This window comes from Antrostomus carolinensis, unplaced genomic scaffold, assembly GCF_000700745.2.
Source record: "Antrostomus carolinensis isolate BGI_N321 unplaced genomic scaffold, ASM70074v2 scaffold30743, whole genome shotgun sequence".
NCBI lineage: Eukaryota > Metazoa > Chordata > Aves > Caprimulgiformes > Caprimulgidae > Antrostomus > Antrostomus carolinensis.
In genome coordinates this window covers 1-22,001 of record NW_010304956.1, presented here as the reverse complement: position 1 = coordinate 22,001, position 22,001 = coordinate 1, and the positions used below count along the sequence as shown (strand labels likewise).

The 22,001-nt window shown below is 42.7% G+C and overlaps 1 protein-coding gene across 1 annotated transcript; it reads left to right on the top strand.

Moving 5' to 3' along the window:
• The first annotated feature begins 3,944 nt into the window (after positions 1-3,944).
• Positions 3,945-21,987, top strand: HP1BP3 (heterochromatin protein 1 binding protein 3). Its single transcript, XM_010164650.1, has 13 exons — positions 3,945-3,971; positions 8,539-8,738; positions 9,171-9,273; positions 10,693-10,843; positions 11,171-11,330; positions 12,454-12,597; positions 13,140-13,220; positions 14,871-15,025; positions 15,828-15,918; positions 16,602-16,761; positions 19,351-19,462; positions 20,455-20,592; positions 21,379-21,987. The coding sequence occupies exons 2-13, from the start codon at positions 8,643-8,645 to the stop codon at positions 21,662-21,664; spliced, it is 1,677 nt and encodes a 558-aa protein (XP_010162952.1). The 5' UTR covers positions 3,945-3,971; positions 8,539-8,642; the 3' UTR covers positions 21,665-21,987.
• The last annotated feature ends 14 nt before the right edge of the window (positions 21,988-22,001 follow it).

Genomic DNA, 22,001 nt, shown 5'->3' with positions numbered 1-22,001 from the left:
GTGCGACACAATAAATAACCGCTGTTTATAAACTTAGGAAGTGCCTCAGCTCCCGCGGAAGCCTTCCCGCGTTTTGGTTGCTTGGTTGTTGAAGGTTTGTTTGTTTGCTTGTTGTTTTTTTTTCCCTCCACAAACTCATTTCATTAGAGGCTGGAAAACTGCCACAGCTGGAGGAAAACTGCCACAGCTGGAGGAAAACCTCTGTCTGAGACTTCAGTGTGGCTCCACTTCCAAAAAAAAAAAACCCCTTAATCCCTCTCAGTGCTGCTAGAGATGGATACAGACCCAAGTGTGAGTCTGCTGGGCAATTCCGAGTTCCTCCCCGAGACCCTGTGCTGGTCACAGCCTGGTTAAAGAATGTTAATTACCCTCCTCCCCTTATTGCAAGTGATTCTCCATAGGGAAGGCTATTAAATTCCAGTCTGGAATGGGACTGTTCTAGAGGGACTTCCATTCCGGGTTCATTAACCTTATTGCCACTCTGGACTGTGGTTTTGGGTTAAAACCTTGCAGAGACTTAAGGAGAGAGGAGCAGTGCACCAAAAGTCTCAGCTGATGTAAACTGGTGTAGCTCTCACCAGGTCACAGGGGCTCCACCAGCTTACGGTGCCTGAGGACAGCTCCAGACTGGGACACTGTTTGGAACAAATCCTTCCCGCCTGTATTCTAATTATTTTCACAGTCAATGATATCTGCAAATCGCAGAGGATTGCTCAGCCTGTGCTGCAGGAGGAAGAAAAATTAGATAATGTGGGGTTGTGGGTGTGTTTGCTCCTTTTAAAGCGTAGCAGAGGTTGCCAGTTTGCTGGTATCCATGGTATTTCACAGGTTACTCCTTTCAGTAGTCTTCCTTGGCAGCTGTGTTATCTCTGGGTTAACAAATGTGTCACTTCTCAGTTCTTATCAGGCTTTTTGAGTAATAGTTGCACTCTGATTTCCAAGCATGTGACGTTTGTTTGTTTGTTTGTTTGTTTTTACCACAAATAGTATTTTTAGCATCTTCAAGAAATAGTTGGCCAGCAATCTTTGGCAAGCAGCTATCTGAGTGAGGCGGGAAAGGTTCAGAAGTGCTCGTGTTTATAAACAATGTCACGCTATTAAGCTACTCCCTGTGAGGACAGTGTGCGTAGGGGGAGTGAGAGGAGAGGAAAGTATCACTGATGAGTTCAGTTGAAGAACTTTTTTTGATGTGTTTTGATGGACTGGGCAGGAGAGCACTCAGCCTTCCTCAGGAGGAATGTGAAGAAATTGGTTGGAAATCCTTGGAAATGAGGAATTGGTAGGGGGGGAAAAAAATACACATAATTTCTGTTGTGGGGAAGAACTTAGTGTGTATGACTTGAAAACTTCTCTAGGTCTCTGCAGCCTCTCTCCCCTTTACCTGCATGTGCCTCCCTAATTAATTAGCTCTTCAACACATGGTACACTTCCCTCAGGGGAGTAGCTGCTTGAATTATTTTTGTTTTCAGAATCTCTTTTTCTTTTATGTTTCTCCTTTTAACAGAAACCGATGGGTAAATCTTTTGTCAGTGTTTTGTTACAAGTGACCCTGGGTGCTCTGAGGGTTTTAACTTCCATGAGAGAGAATAAAAAGTTTTACATTGATGCACTCTAATGTCAGGTGTGAGTAGTTTATATAAAGACTGCAAGGAAATAGTAGCTTTTAACATGTATAGTTTTGTACTGGAGGATAATAGGTGATTAATAACCCTCCTGGCTTATTATTAAAGGAGGGTTTATATAGTGGTTTTAAATTCTAAGCAAGGAAGATGTTGCCTATAAAAGATTTGTACCCTGGTGTGTAATGTTAGCAGCCTAAATTTTCATTCAGGTGTCAGTGGTTTGTCAAAATTCATCATGTTGGATCCTGGAATTAGGATATTTCATCCCAAGCTGTGAAACTTTCAGCAGTGGATTGTCACGATGGAGTAGTTTTAAGTTCATGACCTAAACCTTTTCTAAACTTAAAGCTGAACCCTGTGCACTCTAACATGGGCTGTTTCCTTCCTTAGCTGCCTGTGTCAGTGACAGCACGTGGAGAAGCTGGATCATGGACCAGATTAGCCAAAAATTATTTAAAAGCCATTGTCCCACGTAGGTTGTCACTGTCACATTCCTGAGCGTCGCTGCAGAGAGGGAGGGTTTTTTTTAGACAGCTGTGCAAGCAGAAATTCTGCTTTGTATTAATCCCTTATCAGGAGTTTTTGTGAGTTTCTAGGTATGGTGATGGTGTAATTTAAGTTGCATGGTACCTGGTTTTGTGTGTTTGGGGATGTGGAGGAAAACTCTCCTGGGTGCAGGAAGATAAAATAATCCAGGCTGTGGATTTGCTGTTACTGTTTTCTCTATAGGTCAAAGACTGATGGAGAAAAAAATCTGAAACCTCTAGTGTTTTTTATATTGAGCTGGCATTCTTGGTGGTGTAGAATAGTGGAGGTAAGACATGGGTTGTTATTTGTATTTTAATAAATATTTGTGGAGGTTGAGCTGACTTGGAGCTGCTGGGATTACACCCTGGCAGAGACGAGGTGCTGAGCTCAGTCCCAGGTGGGGAGGCAGAGCACAGTCTCACTGTAGTAATGTGCCTTTTTCTTTTGCAGTGAAAGCAACATCTGCGAGTGCAGAAGGTCAGTATTTAATCTTTGCTTTGCTCCCTAAAACTCAACAGGATAGGCAAGGTGTAAATCAAGTTGTATTTGTGGTGTTTGGAGTCACAAGTCCAAATTCAGTATGTCTTTAGACTTAGAAACAGAACTCTTTTGGGTCTACGTGTGGAGGAATGCCAGTGTTTGTGAACTACAAGTATGAAATATTTTCACTGTGCTCCTCTGAACTCTTAATGTACTTGGGATTTGTTGTTCCTCTCCTTAACTAGGAAGGACCTAGGGAAGGAGCAGATGGAAATAGAAACTGTAACAGTAGTCAAGCCAAAGAATTTCTTGCCTGGCAAGTGATGAGCTATTGGATCTTTGTATTGGACCTCTATTCTTCTGTAATTGAATCAAGATGGTTTGTAATGCTTGTAGCAGCGTGGGGCTCAGATAGCCTGTAAGAGATCTCTGGGATGCTCAACTGCCACACTTACAAACACAGCCCTTGGAGCTTCCTCAGCAGACACAGGATTGAAAAATCCCCTTAACTAGGCCACCTCCCAGGAAATCGATGCAGCGTGGTGGCCCTAAAGATCAGGACTATCCAAAAACTTGTTGAATGGCAGCAAAAGTGATGGGAATGGGAAGTAAAGCTCAGCCAGATGTGAAACAGGAGTGAACTTCTGAGCAGGCTGCCAAATGAGGATTAGAAGTGGGAACTGACTCGTGTTTGGTATTCAGGAAGATATTTTATTCCTCTGCACGTTTTTAAGGCTGGTTTAAATGACTAAATAGTACTGGTCTGACTTCACCAAGACAACAGGCAGCTCAGTGAGCTGCAAAAACAAGGGAGATGGGTAAATGCTGGAAATCTTTGTGAAGCAGGCTGGGACAGGCCATCAGCTGAGAACTTGTAACAGATACATTTTGTAAAGCAAATTGGTATCAAAGATGTTACTGGATGATATATTCTGTGCCAATACAGATATTGAGGGTTTTGGTAAAGTATCTTCTACCCGAGCTAGATTTTTAGGGAGGGGCTTTGAGGATTTCAAAGGGCCAGAAGTCTTGAAGAAGTTGGCCAACTTGCAGTTTAGAAGGTAATATTTTGGCATGTTTGGTTTGGATTTCCATTTTTGCTTTGTGAAAATATTAACATTTCCTGTGCTTTTTTTTTTCCTGCAGCTTCCAAGACATTTAAATGCTCTTCTGCTCAGTTCAGCTTTAGAAATGAATAAATAATTAATAATGATAATTAATTACAGTTAATAGCCTGATCTTGAAATCCAGTTAATTTAATTTTTAAGCCTTTCTGATAATAAAGTCATTTTTGCTTGTGTTGTCTGTAAGGTTGGCAGGTTTGTGTCCCTTGACACACTGGTTTCAGATCTATCTTATGTTTCAGAACATAAAAACCTTTTTCTAGCCCTTTTTGACCTGATTTCCCACCCGTGTCCTGTACCTTACACCAGGCCATGTCTAAGAGCACGTCAGTCGCCGCTGTGCGTGTCGTGTGACAGTAAGTGGATCCTTAAGGACACAGGCTTGGATATGCTTTCTCATTTTTCCATTGCATATTTGTTTTCAGCCAGTGCACCCTACCCCTAGCCCTTGTGACTTGGTATTTCCACCAGCCTGACAGTTGGCTCATCATCTTCAAGTCCTGATTTCATCCCCAAATATTTTCCTTTGAATGAGACTGAAGTCTGAGATAAGCTGGAAAATCTTACAGGCAGCAGAAATTCAAGGAGTCAGCCAAACTATGCCTCCAATTAACTTCTTTTTTTAAGTTCTTGTGTCTGTTACATTGATGGGGGAACTCCACTCTTCTGAAATATTATCCAGAATGTTTGTGTCCCACCTGAAGCTTCACTTTATGGTTGTTTTTTTGTTTTGTTTTGTTTTTTTCCTAACAACACACTGATAGCTCAGGAGGAAATGACATTTTTTTTTATAACAGTTCCTGGAAAGCTGCCTGGACCTTTGGCTCTTTCATTAGTGGCCACTCTCTGAGCTGGGAGACTGGATGCTGGCAACCATTTCTGCTAACCTAGAAATCCAGAAAGTTGGGGGTTTTTGTTATTTACCAGCTCCTTACTGGATTACCAGCTTTAAAATGACAAGTTCATGGTAGTTGGAGAACCTGTGAACCTGTGGTTCTAGCGACCTGTAGGAAAATGAGTGTGAGTAGCTATGTGGGGAGTTACTATCAGTACTTCCAAACAACTTTTTGAAGTATCCTGATGTTTATTTCTTTGCTGATTATTTTTTTTCCCTGACATGACAGTTACCCACCAACCACCTTGAAAACCTCCATCCTCAGTGGATGGCCTCTTCCTACTTTCTAAGCTCAATATTTGTTTGGTATTTGTATAAATGCAAAATACAGTTGTTACTTTCCAATAGTTTATTATTAATTGTAGCTGTGGTACACATTTCAAGATGTCTTAGTGAAATATGATGTCCAGGTAAAAGCTGGTTTGAGTGACTGGATTTTTCTGTTAAATAGATGTACTATTTTATTTGGAGGGGGGGAAATGAGAGGGTTTTTTTGCCTTGCTGATGCAAAACCTTCTAGTATTTTGATTTATCTTTTGAGAAACTAAATTCAGGCCTGTTTGTAGTTGACATTTTGGAAAAACTCCTTTTGATCCTTTGATGGAAAGAAATTGGTTGAGCAAGAGCAGTCCTTGAGCTGTGATGCTTTCACAAAGTGATGCTGGTGACTTTGACCCTTGGGAATATCGGTGTTTTGAAGTCAAGAGGAGATTATCCTCCTGCCTCTTTGATTCCCTTGGCCTTTTGAGCAGGAGATGATCCAGAAATGCTGAGGGAATCAATCAAATCCTGTTTGGATGACTGAATTTCTGCTGGATGATGGGCTCGTTTGCGTGTATTGTAGACACTGAAGTTATGATTGTGCTGTGTTAAGTTTCACTCTTGAGAGCAAAAAGACCTGAGTAGTTTATAGGGTGATCTAAACAAAAGGGGTTTGGTTTTTTTTAGAACTTGGGGAATTTTAAGTCAGAGTTGGGAGTGTTTTGTTTTCATGTGTGTGACACGCAGGTCACACAGCTTAAAAATAAATAAAACCCAGGAGCAGGTCAGCCACAGTGCATACTTGTGTGTGTTGGTAATCCCAGGGAAAACATCTTTTGTAGCCCCCAGCTGATTTCCCTGGATGGGATGGATCTGGAATTGGTTATTTTAGGACTCATTTCAAAATGCTGGCATTTTTTAAGAGGGCTTAGGGCTGTGCTTGCTAGAAGAAACATTTAATACTGAGCTGGAAGCCTGGTGGAATTTTAAATTTTTCCTCTCACTTTCTACACTTGGGGGAGGAAGGTCCCATGAATAGGCAGAAAAAAAAGCAAGAGCTGGGCTGTAGTTTGTATGTTCTAATTGGCCATTAGTATTGTTTTCCCATCCTGAGATTTCATAAGAAAGCTTCATTCATCTCATTTATTTTGTTTTTTGGCATGTAGAGTGTTTTGATTTTTCTGTTTGGTCTCAGAAGAAAACATCCAGCACTGTTACACTCATTTGCTTTTACTGGTGCTGAGACAGGGCTGGTCCACTGTCACAAATCCAGGCTGGGTGATGGGTGGCTGGAGAGCAGCTCTGAGGAGAAGGACTTGGGAGTGGTGGTGAATGAGAAGCTGAACATGAGCCGGCAACGTGCGCTGGCAACACAGAGGCCAATAACCGTGTCCTGGGCTGCACCCAGAGCAGCGTGGGCAGCAGGTGGAGGGAGGGGATTCTGCCCCTCTACTCACTGGCCCAGGTTGCCCAAGGAAGTTGTGGATGCCCCCTCCCTGGAAGTGTTGAAGGCCAGGTTGGATGAGGCTTTGAGCAACCTGGTCTAGTGGAAGGTGTCCCTGCTGATGGCAGGGGGGTTGGAACTGGATGAGCTTTAAGGTCCCTCCCAACCCAAACCAGTCTGGGATTCTTGGATTTTTCAAAAAGACAGTCTGGTGTCAAAGGAGAAGTCATAGATGTTGCAGAAGCAGATTGGCTGCCTTTAGCTCTTGGAAGCACCATGTTTTGGAGGATTTGATGTCTTTTAGAGCATCTCTTGTGGAAATGCTGCCCAGCAATGGGTCTAATTTAGAGGGCAGGTTTAGATGAGATATTAGGAAGAAGTTCTTCACTGTGAGGGTGGTCAGACACTGGAACAGGTTGCCCAAGGAAGTTGTAGATGCCCCCTCCCTGGAAGTGTTGAAGGCCAGGCTGGATGAGGCTTTGAGCAACCTGGTCTAGTGGAAGGTGTCCCTGCTGCTGGCAGGGGGGTTGGGACTGGATGATCTTTAAGGTCCCTTCCAACCCAAACCACTCCATGATTCTATGATTCTAATCCTCCTCCTGCCATCAGGCTGAAAATTCCCTTGGTCGGTTGCGCCGTAGGTGTGTGCTCCTGACGTGACATTGCACCCACCTGCAGCAGCAGTGGATTTAATTTATTCATTTACGAGTTTATTATTTGAAGAGGAGATTTTGTAGGTACAACGATGTAGCCTCTTGCATCACTGGTCCTTGTGGTGATTGTATCTTAACATGCATTCCCCTCCAATCTGCTTTCACCACTGCTGGTTTCTGAATGGAAACTGCTTACACAGTTTGGAGGTTTCACAAAAATACTCCGTGCAGCTGAGCTGGGTTTTGCTTTACCTGGGAAAATAATTAAGGTGGAGAGAATCCCACCGCTTGATTAGGAGTCCCCACTGCTGAGTCGTAAGAGAACTGTATTTTGGGGCAAGAATAGAGAGGAGTGGGGGTGGTATTGATGTGGTATTGATGTGGTGTGGAGCATCCACCCCTGCCATGGAGAATGCAGTGCAAAATGCTGAAACTGTGGTGAAAGTCATCTTGAAAACAGTGCCAGGAGTGATGTTAAGTCTTCATTCAAGAGGAAAGCACTTGGGCTGGGGAAATACCTTATTAAAAGTGAAAATGTATGGTAAGTGTCTGCTTTCTTATCTGAGCAGAAGAAAACATCCAGAATAGGTAGAAGTTGGGAGCATTTGGCTTTTTCTCTGCAAGGAAAGGAGGAAGGCAGCGTGGAGTTTGATCTGTGGATGGAACCAGGGATAACGGGTCCAGCCCTGGTTTGCTAGAGGTGAGGTTTTGCTTTTGAGGTTTTTAAAGGGGGTGCTGAGATGAGGAAGTGAATGAGCAGTGAACCCCATGTCTTGCGATGGAAATAGTGGAGCACCTCTCCTCAGGAGAGGCTGGTGGAGGAGGATGAGCAGCAAGTGAGAAAGGCTGTAGAGGTGTGATGGTCATAAGGGGTGAGACTTGATGAGGGTTAGATTAAGCTTAACCCATTCAGTACCAGTGACTGTGCATGTGTCTGGAGGGGAGTTTTGTAAAGCTTAATTTGTTTTTTTGCAGAAGATCTGGAGACTGCTGGTTTGATGATGATTTTCTTCCTCAGAGACTCCTTCATTTCTATAAATTGCATGGGATTTAATTTGGGAGGGGCATGGTTTGGATCCCAAATGTATATATTTTCTGCTTAATACATTTAATGGTTTAATTCCTTAGGCTGCTAGAAGCTGGATCAGTGTGTCAGCTCCTGTTTTTACCCAAAGGGAATTATTTACTAGTTACCTCAACTCTTTACTTGAGGCATAGTGCAATGTCTGCTTTTTGTTAATGCTTTCTGTTAATTTAAAGAGCCTTTTTATTCTTTCAGATATGTTTTAATGGAGCAGGCTGCAGGTCTGGCTTACACCTTTAACCATTTCTGCTACATCCATAGCACTCCAGTTTGCATACATGTTTTAGCAGCTTTGTTGAATGCAAGTGTTGATTGTCAGTTGTGTTAGTCATAAGCTGTAAGTCATTTTATCCTTCTTTTCTTTTTTTAATCTTTACTTTGTTAGTTACATGGACGTAGCTGTTTTTGTTTTGTTAATTTTCACACCACATCTTTTCTGTACTTTAGGTTGACTCCTCACTGCACTGTGAAAACCATTAGGAAAAAGTCCTTGGGGTTAAAACCTGGGGCTCCACAGTGTTAACTGCACTTGGGGCTAGAAATTAATTTAAATGGCGACTGATCTGTCTGAAGCTGAACCCGTGAATCATAAGGCACTTCCACTCTTAGCGGGAGCTCAGCTGATCCACACGGACAAGTTAAGTGAGGTAGGGGCTGGCCCTTTCTCCAAGCTTGCCCTTGGATCAGTCCTTGACTTCCAGTCCTGCTGAAGGTTACTCGGTACTTGTTCTCTCCTGCTTGTAGGAAACTCGATTGGGAGTCTAATAAACCCTGTAGACACGTTCCTTCCCCTTCCCTGCTTTCCCTGAGATGTTGTATTTGTCAAAATCCTCATCTCATATTTAATTTCAGATTGCAAATAAATGATTTCTTTTAAAATAACTGTAAAATGTGAAACTGTCCTCTCCTAGTATGCTTCAAAGAACCTGGTTTGAAGGTTACTGTCTTTTAAAGTTCTGAAAAATCTAAATGTAACCAGAATATTTCTACCTATGCTGCTTTGATTTACTTTAATCCCATTTCAAAAGCTGTTTAGTTCTTTCCAGTATCTGTACTGATTTTTTGTGTACTTTTTTTAGAAAGTTGAGGAGGACACAATGCCGATCCGTCGCTCGGTGAATTCCTCTTCCCGGGAAACTCCTCCCAAAAGCAAACCTGCTGAAGGTGAAGAGGTCAAAGCAGGTATGGTAATCATTCTATAGAGGATTGTTAATGTGTAGAGGGTTTTCTTCTGAAACTCCTGAAACAAAACCTTACTGCCATGATTAAAATATTACTAGTGCTTAACTTCTTTTCACAGGCTTTTCCTGGATTATTGGGAAGTTGTATTTTGCAGCCACTCTTTTCAGTCTGAACCCATTTATTTTGTTCTTCCCATGACTAAGTCCTGACACTCCAGACAGGAAAAATATAATTATAGTCCCTTTTAAGCCTGCACATTCTTTAGAATAAAGGTAGAAATAGTGAAGTTTCAGCAGTGTCAGGAAGATGGTTTGAGATTGAAAGGTAGCGTTAATGAGTGGAAAAACAAAGTGTTTAATTTTTTTCTTTCTTTTCCTGAACAAAAGGATTTTACCACAATGTGTCATAAAATCTAGTCCAATATTAATGTGTCTGGTCTTAGCAGCTTCACCTCAGTTTCTCAGAATGTGTCATTTCAGTGTCATATTTGATTAATTTCACTGACTTTCTCCTCTTTGGTGTCACTAATAAATAAACTACATACAAAACTATTAGTACACTGTGTATTTTAAATGTGTGATGCCTCCATAGGAAAACTATGCACAGGAATGTAGCAGGAGAGCTTAAGCTCCTTCTTAGAGATAGAGAACATGTCCACTGCATGGAGCAGTCATGGCAGACAGTTCCTTATCCAAAAAGTAGGTAATGGCAGTTTATATACATCTCCTCTAGCAGGCAGCCCCGTCTCTGAGCATTTCTCAGCTAAATATACTGGAGTTAATTTGGTTGGTAAGTTGATTTCTGACTGGATTTGATCCTGCTGATAAACAAGTGCTTCAGCAGATGCATATGCACTCTAAAGCTTTGCCAAGTTTGGGGAAAATGTGATTGAGTGATTAAAATCCTTCAGGTGCCACAGTGTGTGGTGTAGAAACAGCGGTGTTTGAAGACAAGTTGGTCGTAAACAAAGCTGCTTCTGTGTATCTGTACAAATATCTTGTAGACGTGTATGTTTTTGCTCCTTTCTGAGTGAGAAGCACAGAAACCTCAATCTGAGTGTTTCATGGTACTGATTTCCTCCTCCCTGCCCCATCCAGACCTCTCTGACGAGGGATGATTGCAACAGTGACTTGTGGAGTTAAGAGGAGAAGACTGGGGGAATTAGCTCATTGTGAAAATGCTGCGTGATGTTGTTTAAAGTTATTGTGGCATTTGATGACCGATTGCACCTTATTGAAGCTCTTTCAGTAGTTTTGTTCGTTTCTTAAGTTACATTCAAATAATCTGCTTAAATTAGAAATTGTCTGGTGGGAAATAATTTTTGGGGTGTGTTCTTAAGCTTTTTTTTGTTTCCTCTGCCTTCCTGAAGAACAGACACTGGTTTTAGGCAGTAACTTGATGCATTTTCACATCTTTTAGATGCAGAAGTCACCTCTGAGGAATCTGCCTCTGTTGAAGAAGAGCAAGAGAATGAAACCCTGCCTCCTGCATCCAGTGAAGCAGAACAGCCAAAGGAACCTGAGAATGAAGGGAAGGCAGAAACAAAGTCCTCAGAAGAAACCAAAAAGGAGTAAGGCTTGCTTAGTGCTGAATTCAGGAATTTGGGGAGGATTCTGGAGAAAGTCAGGTTCTAGAAATAGAAGATATGATGGGAGAGATGGAGAAGATAGGATGGGTTCCTTAAAAAGGTGCTTGTATTTCTCAGGAAGAAATATTACCAATCAAGTCTAGTCACTGTTCTAGAACTTGAGTGAGGCTGAATATCAAGATATAGAAACATCAAAACACTCTTTAAATTATTTTCAGTGACATTCTGGTTTTTTTTGGTGTTTTTCTGCTTTGATGGCTTGTTTTACAATGTCTTTTGTCTTACTATTGCTTTGTATTTTTTCCTAAGTGAGAAGGATCAATCTAAGGAAAAGGAGAAGAAGGTGAAAAAGACCATTCCTGCGTGGGCTACTCTTTCTGCTAGCCAGCTAGCTAGAGCACAGAAGCAAACTCAGATGGCTGCCACCTCACGTCCCAAAATGGATGCTATTTTAACTGAGGCCATCAGGGTAAGCAAGAGACAAATGTTTCTTTTATTCATCTGTTGCAAAGCAGAATCATTTGTGTGCCTAAAATCCACAATTTCCACTTGCTGATGGGGCAGATGATAGTGCTGTCTGTTAGCAGGAAACTTACTGTGTAAGATGTGTATGCTTCTGCCTGGAAGCTCGTGGTGCTGAAATGTGAGTCCATGATGAAAGGTGAGTCCCTGTAGCTTATTTCTTTGTTTAGAATTTGTTTCTCTCCCTAACTACATTATTAGAAACAGCTATGATGACATAATGTGGTTGATTGCTGTCATCATTTCATTTGGTGTGCCTTCTAGCCATATTTAACTTGATTTACCTTGATTAATCCATTTATTGGATACCTGCTTTTTTCAGCGTTGACTTATTCTCATTCAGGACAGACAGAGATACTGTAAAGTAGCATTCCAAAGTGGTGTTGGGCTTGGTTTACTGTGTCACTCTGGTTGTAAGAAGAGACCTGTGCTGTTGTAGTTGTACTACAACACTGCTGCTCTCCCCTTGAGGACAACCTTCGCAGGAGGCCTGGACTCCACCAGCCTTAATTGCAACATGGCTTTTCCAGCTGTTATATATTCAAAATAGGAATTTTAACTTAGTTGTTTGTGTTTTGTTTTGGTTTTTTTTCACTAGTTTGCTAATGTTAATCCCTCATCTTCTTAAAAACAAAAGAGAAAAACAAACAAACAAACAAAAAAACCCAAAACAAACTACTGGCAGCTTGTTCTGACATCATGACTTTATCTGACATTAGTAAAATGACTTACCAGGTGTCCAGCACTGGTTTGCCAAAAAGTGACTGTGTTTTGTAGTAGCACGTAGTGTTTATGACATTACTTGTATGTGCTTCAGAATTGGGCAGTAGTTGATGTGCACTTGCTGTGCTGCTTTGGCATTTCTGCTCTTCAGCCACTCTGAAGGAGAAAGTTAAGTATTTTGTTAGTCATATTTTCTCCTCTTGAGTCATCGTGGGGAAAAGGCCAGCCCTGGCATCCTGTGCTGATGTGCTGGCCTGTAGGCATCAGCTCAGTCTCTGTCCTTACAAGCCCACAGCAAGATCATTTCAGTGCAGGTGGTTTCTACTAATGTTCTGTTTCTGTTTCAGGCATGCTTTCAAAAGAGTGGTGCCTCGGTCGTTGCAATACGTAAATACATCATCCACAAATACCCTTCCCTGGAGCTTGAGAGGAGAGGTTATCTTCTAAAGCAAGCGTTGAAAAGGGAGCTGGAGCGAGGAATCATCAGACAGGTAAGAGCAGCACTGGAGGTGACACTACTGAGTTACACAGGAGTTTCTTAAACTCTGTTAGCAGGTCTTTGGGGTGATCACATTCTCCCTCATGGAGGTTAATCAACCTCTGTCTCTGCTTCGTTCGACACTGACAGGATTTCAGCATGGTTCAGTCAGTCAGATACTTTGCATCATTGTCTTTTGTGCAATTTATGACCGTTTCTTGCTGTTGTGTCATACAGCATTGCAGCAGCACGTGTCTTCCAACCGCCTCCAGCAATGTCACTTCTGCAGCAGCCTGTTTCTTGTAACACTCTAATTTATGCCTGTGATATCTGTCAGGATCTCCCTATCAGGACAGCAGAGTGTATTACTAAGGTCTAGCTGGGGTTTCTGATCTTACTGAAGTTTCAGTTGGTTCAAATCAGGCCTCTGCCACAACATCCCATCTCCACGGTGACAGTGCATTCAAAATGTGTGTAAGGATGTCAGTCTCTTTCAGGTTGTTATTATTCCAAGTTACTTTGTTAAAGACTGAAATGAACTTTCTTTCTAACTAGGTGAAAGGAAAAGGAGCTTCTGGGAGCTTTGTGGTGGTGTCTAATGCAGGAAAAACTGTTCCAAAAGCCAGAGACAGAAAGGTAAGATGGATCATTTTAAATAATACTCTGAAAAGTCTTGCGCTTAAACACACCTATTTTATGAAATGCAGCCTGACCCCAACCCAAAGAGTATTCTCCTCTTTGCTGTACTTTTCTTCCCCAAGTAAGGTAATTAAAACACCTGTTCCATTAAAATTAGAATCAGAAAGCTAGTATGAGAAAATAAAACCAAATAGAATAATCAACATCTTAGTTTTAAAATGTTTACATTAAACCCCTAGGCTTTGGTTCAGAGGCAGAAAACCGAATAACCGTGAAGCTCCTCTTTTGTCTTTACCTGGTAGAGAGAGATCCCTGTCAGGTATTGTCAGAGAGCTTTATGCTACTGCTGTTTCTGTTACATCTGTTGCATGGATCAATGGCAGACTTCAATCTTTAGGACTGTCAGATGAACATTTTTCCATCAGCTGTGAGGGCAAAAGGAGGAAGAAGAAACTGGCCTAAGGCTTCTGGAAGAAACCTGCTCAGGTTGGGTAGTAAAATGAGGTGTGATTTTTTAATTATTTTTTTTCTTGAGCCTATTACTTACCATCAGTCACGATGGTTCCAGCACCTCTGTTCTCTGCTCCCTGCTGCGCTGGGTGTGTGAAACATATTTCTGACACTGCAGTTACAAAATGCTCAGCTGGAATTGCCAACCCCTTGCAGCCTAGACAGGTGAACCCCAAGAGCATTAAATGTCTTGGTGCTTATCTCTTGGCTGCTGGGGAGACCAAAAGCCCTAAAACTGAGGGAAACAGTGACACACTGGGTACTAGGGCACTGAAGGAAACTTAATTGCAGTGCAACTTCTTTTCAAATAGAGCTCACTGGCTCCATGAGAAGTTTGAGCGAGGCACCTGATAACTGCTAACACATCACTTTTGTCTGCAGCATATCAGTGTCTTTGTTCCTAGTTATTTTCTCTGTGTTGCAGCGAAACAAATAGCTTACTTGTGTTTTCAGTGAATTCAGCTAGCAGTCGAGCAGCTGTCTGGGTGAGCAGCACCCTCACCCGTTTGACTGTTTGCAAAGCTGCTGTTCAGCATCAGAATCATTAAACTTCAGCACATTTCCCCATTGTCTTTTCTGTATAAAGAACAGACCTTTTTTTTTTTTTTTTTCCTGATCATCCCTTTCTCATAGTAACAAAGGGATGGAGGAAAATTCAGGAGAAGGGAGTGTTGGCTTCAATCAAGTTTTCATTCTGTCAGGTGAAAAAAAATTGCTCTCCTGTTTAGCTGTTCATTTTTGGGAATGTTTGACCTGTGTAAACAGGTCTGGCCTTTGATGGTTTTTATGTTTCATGTCAGCGTGTATCATTTTCACTTGTCTCAGTGAAGGGCAGCAGAGGAAAATGCCTGTAGAAAGAGGAAGGAAACCATTAAAAATACAGATGTGGTTAAATACTCAGCAATTTATACTTTTAAAACTTTCCTAAGTCTCCTTTGAAAATTCCAACCAAACTTGTTTGATTTTACTTAAAACTGCTGAACTTTTAAAATTGTTAATCTAAAGAGCTGTCTTATTGAACGTGATTTTCCAGATCTGTGGCCTCTGTCAGGAGCTCTTCTCCCTACCTGTGCATTACTGGTTCAGAAAACCCAGAGTTTTAGGCTCTACTGATGTGTAAAATTCTGTGTATTTCAGAAAAGCACTTCTGCTCCAACTGCAGAGCAACAAGTCAAGCTGGAAGATATCCTGCCACTGGCTTTCACCCGCCTTTGTGAGCCCAAGGAAGCTTCTTACAGCCTGATCAAGAAATATGTGTCTCAGTATTACCCCAAACTCAAAGTAGATATAAGGTAGGTGCAGGAGTACTCTTTTGTGAGCAGAGCTGCAGCTGGAGCAGTGAAACAGCAAATTTCCTCTGGCTTTGCCTCACTTCACGCTGATTTGGTTCGGTATTTCAGCAGGCAGCAGGCAGGTGGTGCTCTGGGTTGTAGAACCTGCAGGAAGGCTTGAGGAAAAGCTGTGCCTTTTTCTGCATCCCTCCACACCCAATCTTTGTTCCTGACACAGACATCAGCATTACTCTGCCAATCTCCACCCTTAACCAAAACCAGATCCCTTTAGCTGCGTGGATGTGAAGGCTTCTCCATGGGATCTTGTCCCAACTTGGTTCTGGATGCTTTAGCTAGCACACATTAATCTTTGTAATTAATAATCTGCAGTAATTTTTTAATTGTCCCATATGGAGTGTGTCAAGGCTTGGGGGGGAGAAGCAAATCTGGGAAAACTCTGTGCATCACCTCTTACAGGGGCTTGTACTCAGTCCCTTGTTTGTCTGTGAGCTGACTGACTCATTGCCTATTAAGTCCAAATGTGCTTTTCAAAATGAATAAATCCTTTCAAGTGAAACTTGTTTGTTTCTGGATACACAGTGACACCAAGAAAGCGTTGCAGTTGAATTTCCGCTAATGTACATTGTTCTTCTCATGTAATCAGCTCTTGCTGACAGATCTCCATTTAAAATGTCTGTATGTAGGCAGATACCACTTGTAAGTACTGCTCTGCTCACGCTCTGTGTATAAAGCCTTGTTTCTCTGTTTGTTTTTTAAGCTGTCAGTGTGTGTGTCAGTAAAGCTTTATCCTCCTGTATTTCAGACCCCAGCTGTTGAAGAATGCCCTGCAGAGAGCTGTAGAGAAGGGCCAGTTAGAGCAGATCACAGGGAAGGGAGCGTCTGGGACATTCCAGGTCAGAGCCAGAGTTCATCTTGTTTTGTTGACTGTACTGACCTCAAGCCCTTGGATATAAGTTCACGTGCCCTCTCCCCGCCCCGGTTTTATTGGGTCCACCTTTCTTTATCAGCCTGGCATATTCAGGATTTGTCAAACTATGGAACAGTAGGACTCTTATTCTCCTCTTGGTCTACATTTCTGGAGCAGACCCCCCCTGCCTTCCTTGCTTAGCATGTTCCACATGCTGCTTCAGCTCTGACTCATTAGCACAGTAGGGGAGATGGTGGGGTAAGCTGTCCTTTCCATCGCTAATTGTAAGTGCAGTAGGTACCCCAGATGCCTGCAACGTCTTTTTCTCCTGCCATAGAAGTCTCCTGGGTACATTTGGTCTGTGGGATGGAGGAAGATCTGATTTATTTCCTTCTCTGAGTGATAGACTCTTAGATTGCCACATCCTCACAGTGTGTTTGGGGACTAGGACAATGTGTTACTGATAAAAAGCACTCCAGGCTGGTTGACTGAACTGGCCTGTCCTCCCAATTAAAGCTGAGAGAGCAGCGTTCCCTTGTGCAGTGTTTTAATATAAAACATATCTGTGCTGATGCAGGAGCGCCGACCCACCTGGTGCAGAGGAGCTTGTCCTGACCTGGTTTGGGAGAATTTTGTCTTGATGCTTTTCTCTTCCTCCTTGGAAAATAGCTGAAGAAATCAGGGGAGAAGCCCCTGCTGGGTGGGACACTGATGGAAGACGCCATCCTGTCTGCTATTGCGGCCATGAACGAACCGAAGACCTGCTCCACCACAGCGCTGAAGAAGTATATCCTGGAAAACCACCCAGGGACCAACTCCAACTTACAGGGTAAAGTACTGATCTGTGTGTAACTCTTCTCTTTTACATGCTGAAGGAGAGTCCTGCAGCTGTGGATGTGTCTGTGCATCACCTTTAAACTATTCGGTTGAGCTTGCTGGGGAACTGACAGCTGCTGGGCTCTTTGTGCTGCAGAGATGCTCAGTGGTTTTAATTCCCATCAGTTCCTTTCAAGCCTGACAAAGGCTAGTTTGAGACATAACACGTGTTTCTCTTGTCTATAGCACGTTCCTGGGAAGGGGGAATAACATTCAAGTAGTTTATTGTTCTTAAATCACCAAGATGATTTTATCTGTCTCTGTTTTGAAAAGCTACAGCTTGGCACAAATGCAGTTCCCAGTTGTTTTTTATTTAGAGAGGTTGCATAGCACAAGTTTTTTTTTAAAATCCACATGCACCCCTCTCACTGATTTGTTTGAGGCCCTTCTTTGGCTCTGATTTTAAAAGGTCAAGCAAGTGAAGAGAGAAACTAATCCTGTTGTATTTGGAAAGAGATTGGGTATGTCTTTGTTCCCAGGAATGACATTAATGTCTGTTTTGACTTCTGCATTAGCAGAAGCAATGCTGACAGAGACTTTAAAGCAGATCTTCTAATGGCTTATTTGCATTATTTGGTCTGAGCCCAGTTGTTTAACGGGGGCTGGAGGTCATTTGAAGCAGGATGAGCTCACAACTAGAGTCAAACCTGAAAGCAGATCAGTTTGTTACCGTGGTTTCACAGTGTTGGTGCCATTCCTTAGGCCAGGGGGCTGGAGAGGAGATTGCTGATCCCACACTCTTCACCTGGAGCTGGAGCACGGCGTCAGCACGGCTGTTTGCTGCAGGGCTTACCAAGATACAGAGCAGCAAAGGTTCCCTTGCAGCACTGCGGGCTAAATAAGTTGCCTGAGGCCTTCTGCCAATTACAGACTGATGTCAAGTTGACTTCTTAATCGTGAGGCAGGGAAGAGAGTTCCCAGGCTTACTAAGCCCTTGCACGATTTATTTACAGGACCATTGGAAATCTCCCTGGTCCTTAGAGGCCTGTGTTTAACCAGCCTCCAGTGCTTGTCAGTCTTGCAAGTTGGAGAAGGCAATTTCAGCTTGTTGCAATCTTGTTTTCTTTTTCCTTCCCTTACATAAAAGGAATTTTGATGGTCTCTGCTCTGTTTTAAGAGCAACCAGAGGAAGATCTGGTGAGATGTAAAAGCAGGTGGGTACGTACTGCAGCGCCAGTGCTCTGCGCTCCTCCCCATTTTATAACCTCATACTTAGAACTGGACTTGACTGGAGTCAAATCCTTTACATGCTGCTATTGATCTTTGGTACCCAGAGTAAAAACAACCTTATGTTTTATCTGTTGCTCCTATTTATCAAAATGTGGGGTTTTTAAAGAGTTCTTGAACTGTGATGATCCCAGTATTGCAACACTAGTAAATTAATGGATGCAATCAATTCAATTAGCTATGCAAGCTCTTCCAGTGCCATTCCAAGTAAAAACATTTCAGCAGAGGCAGCTGGTGAAGGGATGGCACTGTCCCCAGTGATTCTCTTGCTGTAAAATGTCAGTTCTTGATAAAAACCCATTTCAGGAGGGTTGAATAAGTGGTTGGAGTGAATACCTTTGCATTAGTCGTACAGAACAGGTTCAGATGGCTGCTCAGCCAGCATGTTTCTTTGGATTTTTCTCTTTCCATTCCTCATGTGAACCTCTTTGGAGCGTGCTTGAGGGCAGGGCTTGCTTTTCCCTTGGTTTGAAGGGAGCTAAATATGTAAATAGTCCCTCTAATTCAAGCTGAAAATGGTTTTGAACTGACTAAACAACTTCAGCCCTTTGTCAGAGACAAAGATCTCCTGTACTTGCACAGTTTTGGTTACAATTCTTACACAGTGCACAATGGAACAGAAGACTGGAATAAAAAGTGCATTTGTCATGTTTCTAGACCAAGTATTTTCCCTTTTTTTTGTTTAAAAAAAAAAAAAGCGCCACAGAATGGGGAAAGATGCACCACATATGAAATTTAGAACAGGAGGAGAGCAAAAGCAAGGTATAAAGATTTCTTTTAAAAAAACACTTTGGAAGACAGGCTGAAGAAAGCTGAGACTTGGGCTAAATTTGGACAGAAGTAGTTAACATGGTGCTGTTGAACGCGTTTATAAAGGAGGATTTATTGCTTGTGACATCAAAAACTTGCACTATTCTTCACTTCTTCCTTTGTAAGAATTTAAAGCCACGCTGGCAAAGTGTTCAGGAGCAAACACGTGTATCTTCCTCGAATCTTCCTGCACATCAACTGTGAGAAACTTTCCCTTTAAATTAAAGACCTTCTAAAACTCCTAAACACGTGGTCTAGCTGGGTTCCACATGCAGCAGCTGCTTTTTGCTGAGTGCAGAAAGAAGCATGCGGTGATGTCTTCATGAGTCTTGGGTCTCCAGTGCTGTTTGATTCCCTTGCAGGTGTCCTGGGCAAAGGAGACTTTCTCCTGACTTTCCATCTCTGATTTCAGAGAGCACTGCAGAGAGCAGTAAGGTTAGACAAGTGGGTAAAGATAGTAACACAACCTTCCTCTGATTTTTGTTGTTGTTGTTGTTGTTCACAGTGCATCTACTGAAGAGAACCCTGCAGAAATGTGAGAAGAATGGCTGGATGGAGCAAATTTCTGGAAAGGGCTTCAGTGGAACCTTTCAGCTTTGCTTCCCTTATTATCCTAGGTAAAGAGCTTGGCTGTGAAACAGTGTTCAAGACAAGTGTCACATAGGTCAGGCAGGTAGCAGTGCTGAAGCTCATAGGCTGACCTCCTGTTTATTTCCAGGGAAGTTTGTGGAGGGTTTAATAACAGATAAACTAAGACTTTGTCACCCATACACTAGATAATGACATTACTTGGGTGTCTGACTGTGAGTGGACATAAAACTGACTTCATTAGCAAGGGAAGCTTTTAAGGGCAGTAAAAATACTGGGCTTAATATTCTCAGATACTCTGTCGTGATGTTTTTTTTGCAGGGTGGGGGTTATTTAAGTGTTCCCATGCTGAAACAAACTCACATGAGCAGGTAGAGTGTGGTGTTCTTAAGGCAAGGATGCTCGTAAGGAGCAGGACCCAGCTGTTTGCCTTTCTTAATGCTGATGTGGAGGAGAGGTGGGAGGAGGGAAGATGACCTAGATTAGCTTCTGTGAGACTTAAGTCAGCCTTTCTTCTTCTGCTGTGAGAGTTTATTGTGCTGGACCCCATGGAGCCCAGGGATGATGACTTTAGTGTCCCACAAAGACCCAAATGGCAGCGTAGTCATTAAAGTCTCTGCTTCCCACCTTTTTTTATCACATACATACAGAATCTGCAGTGGCTTCAGCCTGTGTTCAGAGTCACTGAAGTCTGATCTTGTCTCTTTGTTATCTGCCTTCCTGTGTTTGCACAGAAGGAGCAGTGAGGAGAGAACTGGAGAAGGGGCAGCTCAGGGCTGGGGCCTTCCTGGTGACTTACATGCTGTCTCACTTCTGCCATCGCAGAGACTAAATAATGTTGGGTTTAGAGAACAACCACAGGAGTCTTGGGGGTATTTCTGGATTGGGCTCAAGGCTGTGAGCTTACAGGAGGACAGGCAGCTGTGACCCATGAGATGAGAGCCAGGGTTACCCAAGGCTTGCTGACCCTGGAGTCGGATCTTTAGAAGTAAGTCACACTCTGACAAGAACCCTTTTGTAGCCCAGATGTGCTCTACCCAGAGAAGCAGCAGGATGAGGACTCTGAGGAATCTGATGAGGAAGAAGAGGAGGAATCTGATGAGGAAGAAGAATCTGAAGAGGAAGAGTCTGAGGAGGAAGAGCCACCACCAAAGAAGAGGTATGGCAGCTTGAGAGATTAAGGAGCTCCTTTGGCTGAAATAAAAGTGACTGTCACAGCTGTAGAGCGCGTGGGTTTGTCTCTTACTGTGGTTATTTGTCCACAAGGCTGTTGTTCAGGAGGTATTGGAAGAAGAATTTTCTAATTATGATTGAACTCTTGGGCACTGCCAGGATCAGAACTTCTCCCTTATTCCATAATTTGAAGCTAACCTCTTTTTCTTCCAGGTGAGAAGAGAGCCTGTATTTATTCTTTGTAGAGCCTAAAGTTGTCTTTTGTGCTTTACAAAAGTGTGAATTTTCACGTGGGACTTTTTGTATTTATTGTTTCCTTATGAAAACTTTTCCCACCAGTATTATTTGCAGTTCTGTAGCCAGATATGAAACCTGCCTTACTCAGGGGTGTGGACTTAAAATAAGTGTTGTTCATTAAGTAATAAAATTCCATTTAGAGAGGTGAGATAGTGCTGAGGTCTCTAATTGTTCCGCCAGCTGACTTGGATTCATTGTCATTATTTGTATGTTTATGTGCCTAACGAAGGAGTTTGAAACCTCGCTGGCAGAGCGCTGCGGGGATTGAGAAGCGCTTGGCGTGGCGAGATCTGCCAGAGGAGTTCTTGCTCTTTGGGATTTAGCTAATGAAATGTACTGCTGCATAAAGGAACATCCGTGGTGAAGAGTGAGGATGCCAAGATCTGCTTCCTTTATGCAAATTGACAACGGCAGCTCTGCTCTGGGTAACGTTTGTGCCTCCACTGAGCTCTTGTGCTGTTTCTCTTTCTGACAGGATGCAGAAGAGACCGCCTCCAAAATCACGGAGCAGGGCCCCTCCGATGAAGCGAAGGGAATCCAAACCTAAGCCAAGAAAAACCCCTGCAGCCCACCGGGGGAAAGCAAAGCCCCCTCCCAAGGTTAAAACCCCTGCTAAGAAAGCCAAACCAGCAGCCCCAGCCATCAAGAAACCTTCTGGTGGCAGTTCTTCCAAGAAACCAGCAGCCAGCGGGCGGAAGGAAGTGAAACCCTCTGCCAAGGGCAAATCCACCATGAGGAAATCTCTCCGGGCAAAAAAGTAGAATTTTTCCACTGTCAGGGAATCCCATGGTCAGATCCACAATCTTGTTTTATATGTCAACGTGCATTTGTATTTTAGTTCTGATGCTTAAACACTTCTTTAATTTTTATTATTGTTTTTTTTTTTTTTTTCTTGAATGATGGGGAAAAAAGCTGAAAACTAAATCAAACCAACCCAAGCATTTGTTAGATCTCAATGCTGTGCCTCCTGCCTGCCCCTCCCCTGGAAGAAGTCATCTTTAGTTTCTGCAATAATTTTAGGACTTTTTCTAGGACATATATAATCTGTACATTTTACGGTGTTCCTCTTGGGTTTGGGGGGGGGAAACAGGGGGTGGG